General features: G+C 37.3%; 2 protein-coding genes across 8 annotated transcripts in view; one reads left to right on the plus strand and one right to left on the minus strand.

Annotated features, from left to right (window-relative positions):
• Nucleotides 1-6,538: 6,538 nt before the first annotated feature.
• LOC141376117 (uncharacterized) lies at nucleotides 6,539-11,008 on the minus strand. Of its 6 annotated transcripts, none has more exons than XM_087267760.1 (5): nucleotides 10,287-10,739; nucleotides 9,790-9,850; nucleotides 9,497-9,625; nucleotides 9,226-9,317; nucleotides 6,539-9,081 (listed from the first exon to the last, which is right to left on the minus strand). In XM_087267760.1, exons 3-5 carry the CDS (start codon nucleotides 9,549-9,551, stop codon nucleotides 8,476-8,478), a joined length of 753 nt encoding a protein of 250 aa, XP_087123886.1. In that variant the 5' UTR covers nucleotides 9,552-9,625; nucleotides 9,790-9,850; nucleotides 10,287-10,739; the 3' UTR covers nucleotides 6,539-8,475. The 6 variants fall into 6 exon arrangements, with proteins under 6 accessions (XP_087123886.1, XP_087123884.1, XP_087123885.1 ...); XM_087267758.1 differs by having other exon boundaries at nucleotides 9,226-9,320; XM_087267759.1 differs by lacking the exons at nucleotides 9,790-9,850; nucleotides 10,287-10,739 and adding an exon at nucleotides 10,797-11,008.
• tsn (translin) overlaps nucleotides 10,998-21,217 on the plus strand; it is an 18,808-nt gene continuing 8,588 nt past the window's right edge. Inside the window, exons 1-6 of one of the 2 annotated variants that reach the window (XR_015498744.1) lie at nucleotides 11,031-11,262; nucleotides 11,500-11,593; nucleotides 11,675-11,771; nucleotides 15,870-15,985; nucleotides 16,068-16,905; nucleotides 17,083-17,376. Coding sequence is in view for 1 of the 2 variants with exons in the window: in NM_001025452.1 (NP_001020623.1) it covers nucleotides 11,197-11,262; nucleotides 11,500-11,593; nucleotides 11,675-11,771; nucleotides 15,870-15,985; nucleotides 16,068-16,147 (453 nt within the window). In the remaining variant the exon portion in view is untranslated. 2 annotated transcript variants of the gene reach the window in all.

Here is a 21,217-nt window from a genome sequence, read left to right on the forward strand (position 1 = left end):
CACACACAAAATAATAATACAAAATAAATAAATAAATGACTAAAAGCAACCAAGAAGCAAGCACATAAAACAGAATTAAACTATTAAATTATTCATCCATTAATTTTCCTTCAGCTTAGTCCTTTTATTCGCCACAGCAGAATGGACCACCTACTTAAATAAACAATAAATATATTTATTGACACCCAAGGTCGCCTAGTTTTCAACATTCTTCAAAATATCTCCTTTTGTGTTAAACAGAAAAACTCAAACTGCTCTGGAACAAGTCAAGAATGATTAAAAATGGCAGGATGGTATTTTTTGGTGGGTGTACATTAACAATTCCATTAACTCCACTTTCTTTAAAGGATAGTTCGCCCAAACATTTACTCACTGTTTACTCTCCCCCAAGAGTTTCCAAACCTTTATAAGCTTCTTTTTTTCTGTTAAGCACACAAGAATATAATTAAAATAAAAAATAAAAACATGTAACAATTGACATTCTTTGTAGGAATAACAAAAAACATGGAAGTCAATGGTTACCATTTCCCAGCATTCTTCAAAATATCTTCTTTTTGGCTTAACAGGAAAAAAAAGAAGAAGCTTATAACGGTTTGGAAAATCTTGAAGGAAAGTAGTGCGTAAATGATAGGGTAAACTATCCCTTTTAGAAAGCGGTGTTAATGGAACATCCCCCCCCCCCCCCCCCAAAAAAAAAAAAGGTAGAAAGTTTTTCTGTTGAACATAAAAAGGGATATTTTGAAGACTGTTGAAAACCGGTAACTATAGACATCCATAGTGGGAAAATCAAACATAATAATAATGACAGAATTTTCATCTTTGGGTAAACTATGCCAAAATAAATCAAAGTAGTATAGAAAAGGTGAAGTGATAGTAAATGACCTTTCAGAGTCTTCAGTTTTGAATGATCTATCAGTGTAACTGTTTGATAGGTCTAACAAATGTTGTTACATGATATAGCTTAATTTCAAATACTATAATAATTATTTATTAAAAGTGGCAAGTTTTTAATTTCATACATCTTACATGCATTTGTATGTGCCAACAGCCAACGGACAGTTGAAGTCAGAATTATTAAACCCTCTGAATTATTTGGCCCGTTTATTTTTTTCCACAATTTCTGTTTATTGGAGAGATTTTTTTCAATACATTTCTAAACTTAATAATTTTAATAACTCATCTATAATATATGAAAAAAAAATTCTAGCAACTGTGATAGATTATGAAATTTTAAAAGTTTCTTCACAGTAGCTGTCACATCCCTCATCTAATTTTGGGTGTATGTCAGTTCTTTCACCTTGCACTCAAAAAATGCTCTGGGCTTGTCACTGTATTGAGAATGAGTCGTCTGCAAATGTCTCATTAATTTTGATGGCCTCATGCATTACTTAGCAAAAACTTTGGCACAGATAATGTACTGTGGCTGGGTCACGCACTCTTTGCTTTAACAAAATGAAATAAAACCATAGTTCTGGTAATTATCTTGGTGTTTCATGTTTCCACTGCAACTCGAAATGTTTGGGGCTTCCTCACCTGGGTCCAGTATGCTTCGATCATTACTTCTTCACTTGTGTCCAGTTCAATTCAATTCAATTCAGCTTTATTTGTATAGCGCTTTTACAATGTAGATTGTGTCAAAGCAGCTTCACATAAATGGTCATAGTAACTGGAACAGTGTGGTTCAGGTTTTAGTGTTTAAGTTCAGTTCAGTTCAGTTTAGCTCAGTTCAGTGTGATTTAATCATTACTGAGAGTTCAAACACTGAAGAGCCAATTCATCGATGCGTAGCTCTACCAATCCTGAACCATGCGAGGCAGTGGCGACAGCGGAGAGGGAAAAAAACTTCACCTGATGGGAGTGAAGAAAAAAAACCTTGAGAGAACCAGACTCAGTTGGGCACGACCATTTTAATTTCTCCGCTGGCCAAAAGTCTTGTGCAGAACTTCATTCGCCGTGGTTTAGGCTGGAAGATGGCCTTAGCGAAGACTCGTCTGTCCCTGGAGCGTCGCTGGAATCAGACTCATGTTCTCCACTCCCCACGACCATCAGCGCAGCAGCAGCTCAGGATGTGGCCTGGTCCCGGATATGGAATCCTTGGGATCATCACGTCGCTGGTCTTGGATCCAATCAGTGACTCCGCATAATCTGAGGACCTCGGGATGAGTATCCCCAGGTGAAAATAGAGAATAAAGAAAATAATTAGCGTAGCTGCTGTTCATCGTGTATATAAGCAAGATGCAGAAGCCTGTGTGGAACCCGCTAGGTGATGCATTGAGTGTATGCTTTACTAAACAGATAGGTCTTTAATCTAGTTTTGAACTGGGAGAGTGTGTCTAAGCCTCGGACGTTATCAGGAAGGCTATTCCAGAGTGTAGGAGCCATGAAAGAGAAGGCTCGACCTCCTTTACTTGATTTTGCTATTCTAGGTACTACCAGAAGCCCTGAATTTTGAGTTCTTAAAGAGCGAGTTGGTTTGTAGCGAGACAGAAGGTTGGTTAGATAAACAGGAGCTAGATTATTTAGAGCTTTATAGGTGAGAAGTAATATTTTAAATTCAATACGAAACTTAACAGGCAGCCAGTGTAAGGAGGATAAAATTGGGGTTATATGATCATATTTTCTAGACCTGGTCAGAACTCTGGCTGCTGCATTTTGTACTAATTGAAGTTTGTTAATAGAGGATGCGGGGCAGCCAGCAAATAGAGCATTACAGTAATCCAGTCTCGAAGTCATAAAAGCATGGACTAGCTTTTCTGCATCTGAGATGGATAGCATATTTCGTAATTTAGCGATATTTCTCAGATGAAAGAAGGCAGTTTTTGTGACATGGGATATATGGTTTTTAAAAGTTAGATTGCTGTCTAATATGACACCCAAATCTTTTATAGTAGAGCTAAAGCTAACTTTGTATCCCTCTAATTGTAAATTGAGTTGCGAGATCAGCTGTGTGCGAGATTTAGGCCCAATAAGTAATAATTAGTGTCCAGTGTGCTTGGTACGTTGGCATTTAGCTATCTGCAACTCTCACATGGTTGCCCACTGAAGCTAGCTAAGCAGGGCTGCACCCAGTCAGTACCTGGATGGTAGACCACATGGGAAAGCTAGGCTGTTGACGGAAGTGGTGTTAGTGATACCAGCAGGGGGCGCTCAACCTGTGGTCTGTGGGCGTTCTTATGCCGCAGTATAGAGAGGGGGACTACCTTATTCTCCGCCGACGAGTGGGCGCTGCCATTTGAATCTTTTTGGCTCGAGACTTCCGGTCTCATTCACTTCCATTCATTTTTTGACGTTAAAAACTGCTCGTTACGCTGCTTGATGTTGCAATTTGATATTTTTTATATTATATCATCTACTTGGTCTGTATAGTCATGCAAACATTTGTTTGTAGAGCAAGCAGTTTGACCATTTTCTGCCGTTTATTATTCCTAGTCATTTCTCCCATAGGCGACTGAATCGAAGTTCTAAGACAATCGCGATAACAGGCGCACTTCCGCATTTTAGAATAAGGTCAATAGACGAATTACCAACCTACGTCACATGGGTGCCCGGTTGAAAAAAAAATACTGGCTGCAAAAGCAAACATGTCATGTTGTGCGGTAGGATGCCAAATTTCCAAAAATAGAAAACTTAACTTTTATCATACACCACACTGCTTTAATGCCAACTGCAAACGTCTTTGGCTAAAAGGGAGCTGAATGAAGTGACAAACTAATTAGAAATGCTCGATGTTGCAGTTCTCACGTTATATCAGGTAAGTTCAAGCTATGCTGAATCATACACATTACTGGTTTTTGATTGCAGCTTTTGTTACAAATGGTGAATTAAACTGCCAACACTGAAATGCTAAGAATGAAATGTGAAAGTGTAACTTATTAAGGTAAACTTGGTTTTGTATTCACACATTCATTCAGTGACAACTTGTGACACACTCCCTATATTGTTTACCACGGCACTTTGAATATTCGGTCTAAAATAACCTGCAAGTGTGACTTGACAACAACATTATCACTGTTTATTAAACTGTGAACAATGTTGTACTTTGATAGTCATTGGCTGCTAATATGATTTTGCTGTTTAGAGTTTGCAAATAATTCTTTTATAAAATTATATTATTAAGAAATCCTCGGTTTTTAGCACTTAAAGTTTTGTAATCGTGGAGTATCATTTCTTGCACATGACCACACAGAACAACATTGTTGGCATCCAAAGACTTGTAGGCCTTTAACTTCTCTCTCTGGAGCTTCAATGAGATTGTATATTTCAGGCTGGATGCTTGTTAATTTCGTCTTATCCAATACTGGGAGAGTGCTATTGCAATTGGACCTGTCAGATGAACGCCACTCACTTTAACGTTAATTTTGCCGAATCACTGTGCTTATCACTGGGTGACGAGCTGTTATAATACTCTGAAAGCATTATGTAAATAATATATGTATATAACATGTAATCAATCTTATTTCTAAAACAACAACAAACTGTACCAAATCGTATGTCATTGCAACTGGATTATGGTGCAACTGGATTATGGATTTCTGACTAACAGACCTCAGAATGTTAGATCAGGTCACATCTGCTCCACCACCGTCACACTCAACACTGGTGTACCACAGGGCTGTGTGCTGAGCCCCTTCCTCTACTCCCTTTTTACTGTTGACTGTAGGCCTGTTAATAGATCTAACGCCATCATCAAATTTGCAGATGACACCACAGTAATTGGTCTAATCAGCAACAATGATGAGACGGCCTACAGGGAGGAGATACAGCATCTGGCCACTTGGTGCACCGACAATAGTCTGCTCCTTAACACCAACAAGACCAAGGAGCTCATTGTGGACTTCAGAAAGGGACGAACAGGCTCACATGATCCCATCCACATCAATGGGATGGCCGTTGAGCCTGTCTCATCCTTTAAGTTCCTGGGGACCCACATCTCAAAGGACCTTTCCTGGACCACCAACACCTCCAGCCTGATCAAGAAGGCTCACCAGCGCCTATTCTTCTTAAGGCAACTGAAGAAGAACCAGCTTTCATCAGCCGTCTTGGTGAACTTCTACCGCTGCACAATAGAGAGCATCCTGACAAACTGTGTCACAGTCTGGTATGGAAGCTGCTCTGTTGCTGAGCGTAAGGCACTTCAGCGGGTGGTGAAAACTGCCCAACGCATCACAGGGACCACACTGCCAGCCATAGAGGACATCCAGAAGAAACACTGTTTGCGCCGAGCACGCAGTATTCTGAAGGACACCTTTCACCCCGCTCACAGACAGTTTTCTCTCCTGCCCTCCGGCAGGCGCTTCAGGCTCCCCCGGACAAAAACCAGCAGACTGAGGAACAGCTTTTTCCCCAGAGCTGTCTCCCTCCTGAACTCTGCCCCCCACTGACTCTTTTGCCCCCCACTGACTCTTTTGCCCCCCCAATACACCCCCCACTCTCCTCTAACTTAAACTCCTCGCAATAACTGCACTGTTTAACATTTGCACATTTAAAATTTGCACATTCACTGCACCACATTGAACTGTTTACTTATTGAACTGTACATACCCACTGCATATGGGCATTTGTAATTATGTACACACCCACCATACATATACACTTGTAATCATGCTTATTTATCTGCATACTACTGATTATTGCAACCTGTACATATATTCATATATTGTTACATATACACTTGTAATCATGTTTATCTATCCCTGTACATATATTCATATATTGTACCATATACACGTGTAATCATGTTTATCTATCCCTGTACATATATTCATATATTGTTACATATACACTTGTAATCATGTTTATCTATCCCTGTACATATATTCATATATTGTTACATATACACTTGTAATCATGTTTATCTATCCCTGTACATATATTCATATATTGTAACATATACACTTGTAATCATGTTTATCTATCCCTGTACATATATTCATATATTGTACCATATACACTTGTAATCATGTTTATCTATCCCTGTACATATATTCATATATTGTACCATATACACTTGTAATCATGTTTATCTATCCCTGTACATATATTCATATATTGTAACATATACACTTGTAATCATGTTTATCTATCCCTGTACATATATTCATATGTTGTTACATATACACTTGTAATCATGTTTATCTATCCCTGTACATATATTCATATATTGTAACATATACACTTGTAATCATGTTTATCTATCCCTGTACATATATTCATATGTTGTAACATATACACTTGTAATCATGTTTATCTATCCCTGTACATATATTCATATATTGTAACATATACACTTGTAATCATGTTTATCTATCCCTGTACATATATTCACATGTTGTAACATATACACTTGTAATCATGTTTATCTATCCCTGTACATATATTCACATGTTGTAACATATACACTTGTAATCATGTTTATTTATCTGCACACTACTGATTATTGATAGCAACCTGCACATATATTCATATATTGTAAATCTGTTCATAGCTTATCCAACCTGTATATAATTTTGATAGTACATCCATCTGTAAATATCACCATAGTTTTTCTGTAACTGCACTTTATAACTTATTCCTGTATCCTGCACTTGCTGCTATTGCACTGCTGGTTAGACCTAAACTGCATTTCGTTGCATTGTACTTGTACATGTGTAATGACAATAAAGTTGAATCTAATCTAATCTAATTCCCTTGCTGTAAATGCTAGAGCTCCTGGATTTTTTTCTGCCACCTCCCTGCGCGCGCATCCTGAATGTTTACAAACATGGTGATTTATCTATACTGCTCAGTAAGTGCCGTCTTTTGGATGAGATGTTGAACCAAGATCATAACTCTCTGTGGTTGTTAAAAAAAAACAGGATGTCCTTCAAAAAAATAAAAAAGTGGGGGTTTAACCACGGCATCCTGACCCACAGGCCTCTGTCTATCATGGCCTCCTAACCATCCCCATATCATAATTGGCTTCATCACTCTGTCTCTTCTCCACCAATCAGCTGGTGTGTGGTGTTCAGTCTGGCACAATACGGCTGCCCTCGCATCATATAATTATTATTATTATTATTACTATTAGCTGCTGAAGGCGAATCGGTGAGACTCTGTCTTTTTTAGTCCATTATTTGGTCAATCAGGGGATCAAATTAACTAAGGCAACATGATCGTTCTCCTAATTGTCCACTGCTAAAAAAAAAAATATGTAAAAATATGACCCCGCCCCCTGTTAGAAACCGCTGATCTAAACTGTCTAAAATCTAAAAAAATACAAATATTTTGTTTTCTGCTTATTTACTGTTGTAAATTACATCATAAGTCCTTGATCTATGCTCTTTCGACTTTTTATGTTGAAAATTTATCTCCACAGTTTAACAAAGTGACTTTAAATGACATTTTAGTAGCTTAAAATAATAAGAAATAATATAGACAGAATTAATTCTGTAAAAGAACAGAAACTGTACTGGCAGGTTTTTGTGTAATATACAACCCCAACTATAAATCACTTTAAACTGTTAAAACAATTAATTAAAGTAACTTTTTAAGGATCATAATGTGCAAATTCAACAGCATAAATAAACTGCTAAAAATAATAAAAACATGAATCACAAAATACAGAAAAATGCTAATTTACAGATATTTTTACAGTGTATGGTATTTATGCCCATTTTGGAATATTGCATTTTAAAAAGATCTTAATAGAAACACCAAAATGTTTTATAAATTAAAAATGAGTATAAACTTTGTTTCTGATAATAATAAATGTGCATTATATACACAGGAAACAGATTTATTGAATAAATTTCAGCATGCACACCAAAAAAGTGATTAGATTTTGTTTTACCAGAGCATGTAACCACAAAAAAGGCACAATGGGGCGGCAAGGACAAACCAGCGCACTCACCACCACATTGTAAAACATCGGAAATGTTGGTTTGGTCATTTTTAAAATCCCTCAGCCAAAGTCTGTCATGAAAGTGGTTTGGTGTTTGGTATGTACATGTCTTATATCCTGCACTTACTGCTGTTGCACTCCTGGTTATAGACCTATAACTGCATTGTGTTGCCTTGTACCTGTACATGTGTAATAACAAAGTTGAGTCTAATTTTAAATATTATTACGTCTCAGAAGTGTAATTTGCACCCTCAAAGAGTGGTCTTACATCCCAAACCCACCTAGCATTCAATGCATTTCATCTTCATCTTCTGAGGCTTTTATTATAAGACTTTTAAGTCTTTATTATAACAACAAAGCAAAATTCTGCCATTTTATTTTCAGTTTAAAGTAAATGTGTTCTGTAGAATATGTATTTAAATGTACTTTTTTCTGTGATGCAAAGCAGAATTTTCTTCATTGTCACATGATCACATGAGCAGATAAATATCAGTATTCTTGCTGATTTGCAGTAAATTACTGTTTAACTGCTGTGAGAGAGCATTGTCCATCCAGTTTTTTATTTTTTATTTTTATTTTTCAATTATTATTTTGATTCAAACTCTCCTCATTCTCCTTTTCTTGCTTCTCCTCCTCATCATCCTTCTAATTATCTTGCTGTTTCTTTTCTTTGTTCTCTTTCTCTTCCTTTTCTCCGTCTCTGTCACTTCCTTCCTCTCCTCCACCTCTCCATCTTCTTTTATCACCATCACCTCATTCTTCTTCTTTTTCTCTTCATTTTCTTTCATTCTCTCCTTGTTCATCTTCATTTCATTCTTCTCCTCCTTCTTTTCATTTTCTTTCATTCTGTCCTCGTTCATCTTCACCATCTCCTCATTCTTCTCCTCCACCTCATCATTTTCTGTTTTCATCTCCTCTTTTATCACCATCTCCTCATTCTTCTCCTTTTTCTCTTCATTTTCTTTCATACTCTCCTCGTTCATCTTCATCTCCTCATTCTTCTCCTCCTTCTCTTCATTTTCTGTTAACCTCTCCTCTTTCATCTTTATCTCCTTCTCCTCTTTCATCCTATTCCTCCTCCTTCTCTTCCTCATTTTGATCTTGTCCTCCTCTGTGTTCTTCTCATCATTCATTCTTATCTCCTCCTCCTCCTCTCTTTTGACGTACTCTATGTTGAGTGTCAAGTCATTTGTCTCATCCACCTAATAAACAAAACCAAACTAAGTCAATTCACATGTTATGGTGTCATAAAATTCCTCTCAAAATCCTGAAACAGATTCTTGACATATTAGTGAAAGCATCAGGAGAACACGAATTAAAACCGTTGCTCATCTTTATATACTCACCTTAAGGTCGTCCATCACACAGCTCACTTCATGAACGATGTCCGGAGCAACCTTCAGACTCTTATCAGACTGGGATTGGCACAGAAAGTCATCTGCTAATAGAGAAATGACTGCAGTTAGTCAATTTTACACTCAAGGCGATGTTAAACTTTGGGTAAAGGGAAATTAATACAAATTATTTATACATAAAAACTATATACAAATTATTATATATACAAATTATTTATAACATTATAAACTGATATAGCAACAAATAAATATGATGATTTACCATCAGAGCCTTCAGAGTCAGAGAGCTGCTCCTCAGCCTGACGAAAGCAGGACATGCCAAAGAGTTTTGTGGTAGCTTTGAAGAAATTTGCTACCTTACTCTTTTTAGTTTTCACTTCCTCCTCCTCATCTATTAAGAGAAATGAATGCAGATAACACATTTTAAAATTAAATTAAAATACAATTTGTAGAACATTCACATTACCAAAGTTTCACAGCAAATTAAACTAAAAGAAAAACGCAAATGATTACCGTAACTAAGCTTTTGTTACCACAAATTCAAAATCTGCTTACACAATATAGTTGATAAGTTGACGGTTCATTCCGTTGGGGTGACCCCTAATTACTAAAGGGACTAAGCCAAAAAAAAAAAAAAAGAATGAATGAATAATACTATTGTCATCTCACTAAGAATAAAAAGAAGGCTGTATAAAATAAATGTATGCCTGGCTAACTGTTAAAGTTACTTCTTAAGATGTCAAAAAAAGAAAAAAAAAAAACTTCTGTAAACGGGGCTTGAAATTTCTGTCCTGTACAACCCCGAAACCTCTTCATGACAACAACTACAGCCACATGTAAGCCCTCTGTTTCTCTGGATGTACGATGTGTTTGAGTATTGTTTTATTATGTAAAATAGCCTATACCGATGACATTTCTTACCAATTTAAATAGAAAATAGTGGAATAACTTTTGTTTGACTTTCAAACGCAAAAATACATTAAATCGTTTGTCATGATCTGAAACAAATAAATGAATAAATCAATAACGGTGACGCAGTGGGTCGCGCTTGCCTCACAGCAAGAAGGTCACTGGTTCAAGCCTCGGCTGGGTCAGTTGGCATTTCTGTGTGGAGTTTGCATGTTCTCCCGTGTTCACGTGAGTTTCCTCCAGGTGCTCCGGTTTTCCCTACAAGCTAAATTTTCCGTAGTGTATGTTGCTGTAAGGGTATCTGCTGCGCAGGGGCGTAGCAACCGGGGAGGACGGGGGGATAGGCCTACATCCCCCTCACTTTTAGAGACAGTCAGACCATTTTAGAAACAGGTGATTAATAATTATGAACATAAACTCTTGGATCTCATGGGCACTTTTAAAATGTCAGGTACGCTCCTGCCGCTGCATAAAACATGGTGTAGAAGTTGGCGGTTCATTCCTCTGTGGGGACCCCTGATGAATATAAAGGGACTAAGCCAAAAAGAAAATGAAATAATGAATAAATAAAAAAAATAATTAAATATCAACTCTAAGTGACATTTGCTGTGGGATCTCTAGTACAAACATTTGACTCAGAGTCATAACGTTACCTCATATATCCACTAAATCCAGGAAAACTTAGATTCCAAGTGCTTTCTTTTTAAATCCTCTTTATAGCCTATTTAGTCCAAAAGTCCCAAGGTGGAGTTTATGTGGAAACAATCATTCATAAACAGCACAGACTGAACATTTATGGAATTTTCAGTAGATGGCGTCGTGTTAACCAACCTGCCAGAAGAGAAACGATATTTACGTCATCACTGCGCGTCAAGCTGAAGAAGGACAGATGTGGATGTACACGCTGATGACTCCAGTTATTATACCTGCAGGCTGTTTGCATCGAGAGCACAATTAATAAGCAGTCTCGGTTTACAGTGTTTGCATCATCCGTAGATTGGACATTGGGATTAGCTCGACACGGCGAACAGCACAAGCTAACAGCGTTTGAAGATGTCTGTAACGGAGATGTTTAGTTATATTCAGGGCTTTCTGAGTGCCGATCAAGATATTCGAGAGGTAAACAACCGCACTTGCATGTAAAACCGCGTTTTTTGCAGTTTTAGATATTAGATTTTAAGAGACGTGAAATATATATAGGAATATACTGCTTTATTAGTTGTCATGCTATCAGTGGATGTTTATGATTTATAAATAAGACATGATGAAGTGTAACAGATGTCTTGACAGAAAGTTCATATAATCTCTTTTTTTAATGTGAGCTTCTTTTTAAATCTATATTTCTCTGTTCATTAGGACATAAGAAAGGTTGTCCAAGGTCTGGAGCAAACAGCCAGAGAGATCCTTACTGTCCTTCAAAGTGTCCATCAGCCAACTGGCTTCAAAGACAGTAAGACGAGTTAAAAGCCTGTTTGTCAGTGTTGTGAGCTTCATAATGTATTTTACATTGTGTTTACTGTTCGTCTTCTAGTTCCAAGCAAGTGTCTGAAGGCCAGAGAGCTGTTCTGCACTGTCAGGAATCACACCGGAGAGCTGAAAACCAAGTTCCCTGTGGAGCAGTACTATCGGTTAGTTCACTTCACTTCAAGTTTGTTTGGATTGCATTTTTTAAGGGAAATTCTAAAATGCTTAATTTGGCTTAATGTACAGTGGCTAAACACTGATGAGAGAAACACTTGTTTCTGTCAAACTTTACTTAAAACGTACTTCTGTAAAAGTAATCAGTCCTAATTCCATAAATAAAGTGAACATTATCACGATAAGCATTTTCTTCCCCATTAAAGTCCATTATATGGATGAAGCTTAACATGGTTGGACATATATTAAGTTCAGGCTGAGAAAAATACATTTTCATCCATATTTACTTGAAATTAGTATTAGCTCTGATTCCACATCTAAAGCTAACAATATTGGGCTCTATTTTACCAATCCAGACACAGTCTAAGTCTAAAGTGCAGGGCACAAAAGCATTCAGGGCGTGTCCGAATCCACTTTTGCTATTTTAAGGAGTTTGCGGCGCATGGTCCAACAGGGTTGTGCTTATTCTCTTAATGAGTTATGAGTGTGTCTTGAGCATAACGTGTATTAAATTAATCCAACCTCATCTCACATTCCCTTTAAGAGTCAGTTGTGTCGAACCATGGCGCATTTGCTGTTTACATGGCAGACTTTGTAAGAGTAAAAATGGAATGCTTCACTAGCCAGAAAACAGTAAAACAGACCATCTGCAGCGCAAGGAAAAAGAACGAGCCTCCTCCATTCAGCCTCTGTATTTTCTCTTACTTTACTTTTACTCTTTACTCCTTTACTTTCACGGATAAGGAAACATTGTTGTACGCACTGCACTGAAGACATCCATTAGCCTACATATTTAAATTCTTTGTTAACTTGTGACACACTCCCTATATTGTTTACCACGGCACTTTGAAAATTCGGTCTGAAATAACCTGCAAGTGTGACTTGAAAACAACATTAACACTGTTTATTTGACCGTGGACAATGTTGTACTTTCATAGTCATTAGCTGCTTATATGATTTCGCTATTTAGAATTTGCAAATAATTCTTTTATAAAATTATATTAATAAGGAGAAAGTCTCAATGTGCGAATATAAAACCAACTTTACCTCTAATGTATCACATTCCCTGCCGTACAGGTGTAGTCCGCTGTCAGAATGCATATGTTCTGCGTGCTGATGATTATACAGGCCTTGTATAGTCCCGTCTTATTTCCTTGTCTTTGGCTAAGTACAGGCTATGTACAGGACTATGCTGAGTATGTGACTGGGTATATCAGCACTTGTGTTGAAAACATCATACCCACCATACAAGTCAAGAAGTTCCCCAACCAGAAGCCCTGGATAAACAGCAAGGTACGTCACATGCTGAATGCTCGTTCTCTGGCATTTACATCAGGCAATGAGAATGAGTACAAATCTGCAAAATATGGACTGAGAAGTGCCATCAAAGAGGCTAAGAGGCAGTATAAAGAGAAACTGGATAACACCTACTCCACTGCCTCAGCTGGACAAATGTGGCGAGGCCTGCAGCACATCACAGACTACAAGAGCACCACAAATGTCACAATCAGTGCCTCAGAAAGCTTGCCTGATGACCTCAATACATTTTATGCCCGCTTTGAGTCCTCCAGCATCAACACAGAGCAGAGACACACACAAACTCAAACTTCCCAACCTGCCCTCCCCCCTCCTGTAGTGACACCAGCTGCAGTACACAAAGCACTGAGAAAAATCAACCCCCGCAAAGCAGCCGGACCTGACAACATCCCGGGACAGGCCCTCAAGGCTTGTGCTTCAGAGCTGGTTGATGTTTTCACCTCCATCTTTAACCTTTCCCTTAGTCAAAGCTCTGTCCCAACTTGCTTCAAAACCACAACCATCGTCCCTCTTCCTAAAAAGAGCCCTCTGACCTGTCTGAATGATTACAGGCCAATAGCACTCACTCCAATCATTGCCAAATGTTTTGAGAGAGTGGTACTACCCCTCATTCAGAGCAGTATACCAGACACTTTGGACCCCCTGCAGTATGCATACCGGACCAATAGGTCCACCTCAGATGCCATTGCTGCTGCACTACATACTTCCCTCTCTCACCTGGAAGATAAAGACACCTATATCAGGATGCTTTTTATCGATTACAGTTCCGCATTCAACACGGTTATCCCCCATAACCTCACCCACAAGCTGTCTGAACTCGGATTACACCCCACACTCTGTGACTGGCTCTTAGATTTCCTCACTGGCAGACCGCAATCTGTCAGGATTGGAAATAAAAGCTCAAGCACCATCCTCACCAACATCGGCACCCCACAGGGATGTGTTTTAAGCCCCATCCTCTACACTTTATTCACACATGACTGTGTCGCATCTCAAAAGAACAACACCATCATTAAGTTTGCGGATGACACTGCAGTGATAGGCTGTATCACCGGGGGAGATGAGGCAGCTTATAGGAAGGAGGTGGCCAGTCTAGTGACATGGTGTGAAAACAACAACCTCACCCTCAACACAGACAAGACCAAGGAGATGATAGTGGACATGAGGAAGGAAAGGAGAACTCATCAGCCACTGTTTATTCGCAAACTTGAAGTGGAAAGAGTGAGCAGTTTTAAATACCTGGGGGTCCACATCAGTGAGGACCTCACCTGGACACTGAACACCACCCAGCTGGTCAAGAAAGCACAACAGCGGCTGTACTTCTTAAGGAAGCTAAGGAAACTCGGTCTGTCATCTAAGATCCTCAGCAACTTTTACAGCTGTGTGGTTGAGAGCATCCTGACCAACTGCATTACTGTATGGTATGGAAATGCTACTGTAAAGGACCGCAAACGTCTGCAGAGAGTGGTGAGGACTGCAGAGAAGATCATTAGGTCCCCACTGCCTTCTCTGCAGACTATCTACCATCACAGAGTCCACAAGAGAACTGCCTCCATCCTGAAAGACCCCACTCACCCACAACATGGTTTATTCACACTCCTACCCTCAGGGCGGAGGTATAGGAGTGTGAGATGCAGGACTGCCAGACTCAAGAACTCTTTCTTCCCATCAGCCATCAGACTTCTAAACAGATAACCAACGCACATAACAGTCTATTTTTCTGCTCAGTACAACACTACATACTCCATCCCATTTTGCACTATTTTATTCTTTATTCTTTTTTTTTGCACATAATCCAATTGCACTAGGCACTTTTTTGCATAATAAGCACAATAAAAAAAAAACAAAACAAAACAAAAAACACTGTACACTGTTTACATCTGTTTCATTACTCAAATCAGGTTTACATATTGTTTAATTTCATAGATATTTATATACTTATATTTTACATTCAATCTTCGGTCACTTCTGTGTATATATGTGTATTTATGTGTATGTTGTGTATGATGTGTATGTTGTGTGTTTGACTTCACTGTGGACGGCAAAGTAAGAATCTCATTGTACAGGGAGACGTGTTTCCTTACTGTGCACATGACAATAAACAGTTGAATTGAATTGAATTGAAGCAGAATCTCAGTTTTTAGCCCTACATAGTGTTGAATCTGGTAATCATGGAACATTATGTCTTGCACATGACCACACAGAACAACATTGCTGGCATCCAAAGACTTGTAGGCCTTTAACTTCTCTCTTGTATAATCACTTGGAGCTTCTATGAAATTGTGTAATTCTGGCTGGATGCTTGATTGTTTCGTCTTATCAAATATTCATTGGGAGGGTGCTATCGCAAATTGCCCTGTCAGATGAACGCCGCTTACTTTTACATTATTTTTGCCAAATCACTGTGCTTATCACTGGGTGACAAGCTGTTATAATATGCTGAAAGCATTATGTAAATAATATATATAATATGTAATCAATATATTTTATTTTTAAGACAAAAACAAACTCTGTACCACCTTCCCTTACTGTAAATGCTAGCGCTCCCGGGGTTTTTCCACAGACCTTCCTGCGCGCACATCCTGAATTAAAAAAAAAAAAGGTAAATTGTTTATATAAACATGGTTAACCTGCTGTTATGCAGCATAAAGTGTGCTTCCAAACCTTAATAATAAAAGTAGTGTTTACTTCTTACATGATGATGCCCAGTGACTGAACAATTGTTTGTCTTTATATGTATATCAAAGACTCGCATGTCCACCTTTCCCTAGGTATCATGAACTCTGGAGATTTGTTCTTCAGCGACTCGCCTTCCTTGCAGCATTTGTGGTGTACCTAGAAAGCGAGGCATTGGTCACACGCGAGGAAGTCGCAAAAATACTTGCCAGTATGTAACCTTCAAGTGTTTAAAAATATCTTGGTATACTATGTGGATGTAGGTTACTTATTATTATTCACCATTTTTGCAGTTGAAGTTGACAGAGAAAAAGGGTTTCATTTGGATGTGGAAGACTATCTCGCTGGAGTTCTTATTCTGGCAAGTGAGCTGGTGAGTTTTTATAAGTTATTATTATTATTGTTATAATTATTATGTAGACTGTATACACAAATATTTAGCAGTAGTAATACATTTGTTACTATTTTAAACATTAAAGTTGACATTTAGTTTGCACTGATGTGGATTTGCAGTTGTTTTCCCTTAAAGTTTTTGTTGTAATGAGCAACATCAGCTGTTCTGTTGATGAGCATAATTACACGTATTATTATGTGACATCATATCCACACATGCATGATTTGATGTACTATCCACTGCTAAGGTTTAAATGCAAATGAGTTAAACATTTTACTACACAGCTATCCTGACCAAAAGAACATTGTTGTAATGTTTATTGAAATTGTGAAAAAATGTAAATGAATAATAATATAAGTTAAATTCATCTTTAACATTATGTTGCGCTTTTTGTTTTGTGGGGAGGTAGATTGGGAGATAGTGGTACAAAAGCACCACCTAAATGACTTGGTTGTTCTATAGGCTGGTGTGTATTTTAACATAGTCCAAATAATGTATTGAGAATAACAATTATTTCAGACTTCTTTTTTATTAGGTTATTTCTACATGGAACATTAATTACATCATTCATTTGATAATTTGATAATTATCTTTCCATGTTGTTACTCGGGCCCTGTTTACACTAATACGTTTAATTTTAAAACGCATAAGTTTTGCTGCGGTTACTCCATCCGTCCACACTACGCTGAAGCTTTCGAGTGCCGAAAACGGATTGTTTTAAAAACGCTTAAGAAGCCGTTTTCATTCTAAAATGCTTCTGCTCCGTTTCAGTGTGGATGGGGTAAAACTGAGACATCTGAAAACGGAGGCAGAGCTGCAGACATTCATCTGATTGGGGCTTTTTTCCTTAATATTAAGTAGCCTACACACAGTTCAGTTCTGCATCCTCTCCTTGTAAGTTCAGACTTCGCAAGTTTGATATGGAAAACAAACTCCAGAGGACACTTCGGGTGAATCTTCAAAGGGAACAATGTACTTTATAACCTCATTCACATCATCCTGGCTAAAATGAAAACATGATTTAAGGAACTTCTATTTTTGTTTTGATATTAGCAATTTAACAGATAGCAGAAATGTTGAGCAGTGGTGCTGCATATACAAGCGTCATCTTCACTGTATGCATATTTATTACAAAATGGAGCCTATAACAATTGCCTCCTTTCATTTTCATTGAAAATTTGAAACACCCTCTCTTTTGCTGAATATCAGTGTTAATAAACAATAATGAACATTCTAAAAGTATAACGTACAATAAGTTTATAAATTATAGGAAATAAAGGCAAGCAATCGGTCAATATACAGAATGTACTTGGTTACATTAACTATTAACTTATCTCTACGCTCAGCCAAAATACCTGAGAACAAATAATAGATTCAAAAGACCGAAGTCAGGGAATATGTTGTTAAATATAGACAACAAAATAAATTAAATGTCACGTTTAACAAATATAGTGAGATTGGATCCATTGGTAGATCCTTGATGTACAATCTGACGAGCACATCTCTAATCTGGGTAGATATGCTGCAGCACATGCCAGAGTATTTGTGTGGGGTCACGTGATGTGCCTTTTCAGTGGTTTGTGTAGACGGAGAGTTCAGAAACGCTGGGTGAAACGCTCGTTTGGCCGTGGATTGTTTTCATTCTAAAACGCAGTTTTAAAACTAAAACGTACTAGTGTAAACGGGCCCAAACACTACCCCAAATAAACACGTTCCTCCTTCAACAGTCTATAACTTTCCATTGCAAAAACTAAATAAGTAAATAAAAAAATATATATATAAATAACTGAATAAAAAATGTGTTCATACATTAATTCTCAACCTAATAATCAAGTTAGCCAGCAGATAATCTAAAAAGGGACGCCAGCCTTTGTCAAAGGTCATTAAAGAACCAGTAAGTGATGGTCAAATTGTTTCCACTTTAAAAAGATGAGACTTCTAGCTAGTAAAGTAGTTAAAGCTAAAGCCTTTCGAACCATTTAGAACAACAATTTCACGGGAAGCAGCCAGCATTTGCGGCTACAATAACATTAATTTCTACCAATATTTTCAAAAATAAGTAATTTTATCCCCTGGACACTAGATGGCGCTGTCTTCAAACTTTACAGCCATTTTAAAGACATGTCGTCAATCGTATCTGCTCTATCTTGTACTAATACAGCAATTGAAACTAGATTCTTAAAGTTTGAGAACAAACTTTGAGGCTGGCTTGTGAAAGCCTGACGGTAATAGTTAATTTAGTTTAAACAGTTTTTAAAAGTATGAAAAGATTGATAGATAGATAGATAGATAGATAGATAGATATAGATAGATAGATAGATAGATAGATAGATAGATAGATAGATAGATAGATAGATAGATAGATAGATAGATAGATTAGCATGGTATTAGCATGATTCTAACGTGAATTAGCATGTTGTTAGCATGATTCTAGCGTGAATTACCAAGTTGTTAGCATGATTTTAGCATGAATTAGCATGTTGTTAGCATGATTCTAGCATAAATTAGCATGTTGCTAGCACAATTATAGCATGAATTAGCATGTTACTAGCATGATTTTAGCATAAATTAGAATATTGTTAGCATGATTTTAGCATGAATTAGCATGTTGTTAGCATGATTCTAGCATGAATTGGCATGTTACTAGCATGATTCTAGCATGAATTAGCAAGTTACTAGCACGTTTCTAGCATGAATTAGCATGTTGTTAGCACGATTCTAGCATGAATTAGCATGTTGTTAGCACGATTCTAGCATGAATTACCATGTTACTAGCACGATTCTAGCATGAATTAGCATGTTACTAGCACGATTCTAGCATGAATTAGCATGTTGTTAGCACGATTATAGCATGAATTAGTATGTTACTAGCATGATTCTAGCATGAATTAGCATGTTACTAGCACGATTCTAGCATGAATTAGCATGTTGTTAGCACGATTCTAGCATGAATTAGCATGTTACTAGCATGATTCTAGCATGAATTAGCATGTTACTAGCATAATTTTAGCATTAATTAGCATGATTCTAGCATGAATTAGCATGTTGTTAGCATGATTTTAGCATGATTTAGCATGTTACTAGCATGATTCTAGCATGAATTAGCATGTTACTAGCATGATTCTAGCATGAATTAGCATGTAACTAGCATGATTCTAGCATAAATTAGCATGTTGTTAGCACGATTCTAGCATGAATTAGCATGTTACTAGCATGATTCTAGCATGAATTAGCATGTTACTAACACGATTCTATCATGAATTAGCATGTTGTTAGCATGATTCTAGCATAAATTAGCATGTTACTAGCATGATTTTAGCATGAATTAGCATGTTGTTAGCATGATTCTAGCATGAATTAACATGTTACTAGCATGATTCTAGCATGAATTAGCATGTTGTTAGCATGATTCTAGCATGAATTAGCATGTTGTTAGCATGATTCTAGCATGAATTAGCATGTTACTAGCATGATTCTACCATGAATTAGCATGTAACTAGCATGATTCTAGCATGAATTAGCATGTTCTTAGCATGATAGATAGATAGATAGATAGATAGATAGATAGATAGATAGATAGATAGATAGATAGATAGATAGATAGATAGATAGTTAGATAGATAGATATAGGTAGGTAGATAGATATATAGATAGATAGATAGATAGATAGATAGATAGATAGATAGATAGATAGATAGATAGATAGATAGATAGATATAGGTAGATAGATAGATAGATAGATAGATAGATAGATAGATAGATAGATAGATAGATAGATAGATATAGGTAGGTAGATAGATGGATAGATAGATAGATAGATAGATAGATAGATAGATAGATAGATAGATAGATAGATAGATAGATAGATAGATAGATAGATAGATAGATAGATATAGGTAGATAGATAGATAGATAGATAGATAGATAGATAGATAGATAGATAGATAGATATAGGTAGATAGATAGATAGATAGATAGATAGATAGATAGATAGATAGATAGATAGATAGATAGAGGTAGATAGATAGATAGATAGATAGATAGATAGATAGATAGATAGATAGATAGATAGATAGATAGATAGATATAGGTAGATAGATCGATAGATAGATAGATAGAGGTAGATAGATAGATGGATAGATAGATAGATAGATAGATAGATAGATAGATAGATAGATAGATAGATAGAGATAGATAGATAGATAGATAGATAGATAGATAGATAGATAGATAGATAGATATAGGTAGATAGATGGATAGATAGATAGATAGAGGTAGATAGATAGATAGATAGATAGATAGATAGATAGATAGATAGATAGATAGATAGATAGATAGATGGTGTAAGAGCATGAGTCAAACAAGCCAACCCCCGCCTCTCTACGATGTTCTGATGCTGAGATATAGCTGGTGCCATATCGTTGCTAGGTTAGTCTGTTTTGTTGCTATGGAGTTGATTGACAGCTTAGACTGATGATGTATCAAAGCTTCTTGCCAGTATGAACAGTTAAAAACAACCCCCATGTCTCTATCACAGTGCAGCATGACAATATCAGTCTGAACCTCTTTAATTGCAGTCTATGGGACAGTTGCTAGGGTGCAGTATCTAGTTGTTAGGGTGTGGCTAGAAAGTTAAAAGGCCATCGGTGATTGGCTGCTGGCTAGACTGAGTTAAATGAGCTCAGCCATTAGTCTGTAGGACAGTCTGATGCAGAGTTATGAGCTCACAAAGTTTGATCCCATGTAAAGTCAATGAGAGTCTTTTGCAATGGAAGTCTATGGGACGGTTTCTAGGGTCCAAAAGTGGTTGCTAGGGCGTGGCCAGAAAGTTTAAAGGTGGTCAGTCATTGGCAGTTTGATAGTCTGAGTTAAATGAGCCCAGTTAGAAGTCTGTGTGACATTCTGATGCGGAGTTATGAGGTCACAAAGTTTGATCCAATGTTAAGTCTATGGGATTTTTCCGACGGTCCCGGGACGTTTTTCGGAAAACCGAAAGTCGGATCAGTCGGAAAAGATATAGCAACTCGAGTCAGAATAGTTCGGAGGTCT

Source organism: Danio rerio, chromosome 9 (assembly GCF_052040795.2).
Source record: "Danio rerio strain M-AB ecotype USA chromosome 9, GRCz13ab, whole genome shotgun sequence".
Taxonomy (NCBI): Eukaryota; Metazoa; Chordata; class Actinopteri; order Cypriniformes; family Danionidae; genus Danio; species Danio rerio.

Coding starts and splice junctions, on each gene's coding strand:
- LOC141376117 (XM_087267756.1), bottom strand. CDS start 9,551: ATGTCCTGCTTTCGTCAGGCTGAGGAGCAGCTCTCTGACTCTGAAGGC. Junction 9,321..9,496: donor TGACTCTGAAGGCTCTGATG/GTAAATCATCAT, acceptor TTTCTCTATTAG/CAGATGACTTTCTGTGCCAA. Junction 9,082..9,225: donor GTGTGATGGACGACCTTAAG/GTGAGTATATAA, acceptor TTTGTTTATTAG/GTGGATGAGACAAATGACTT.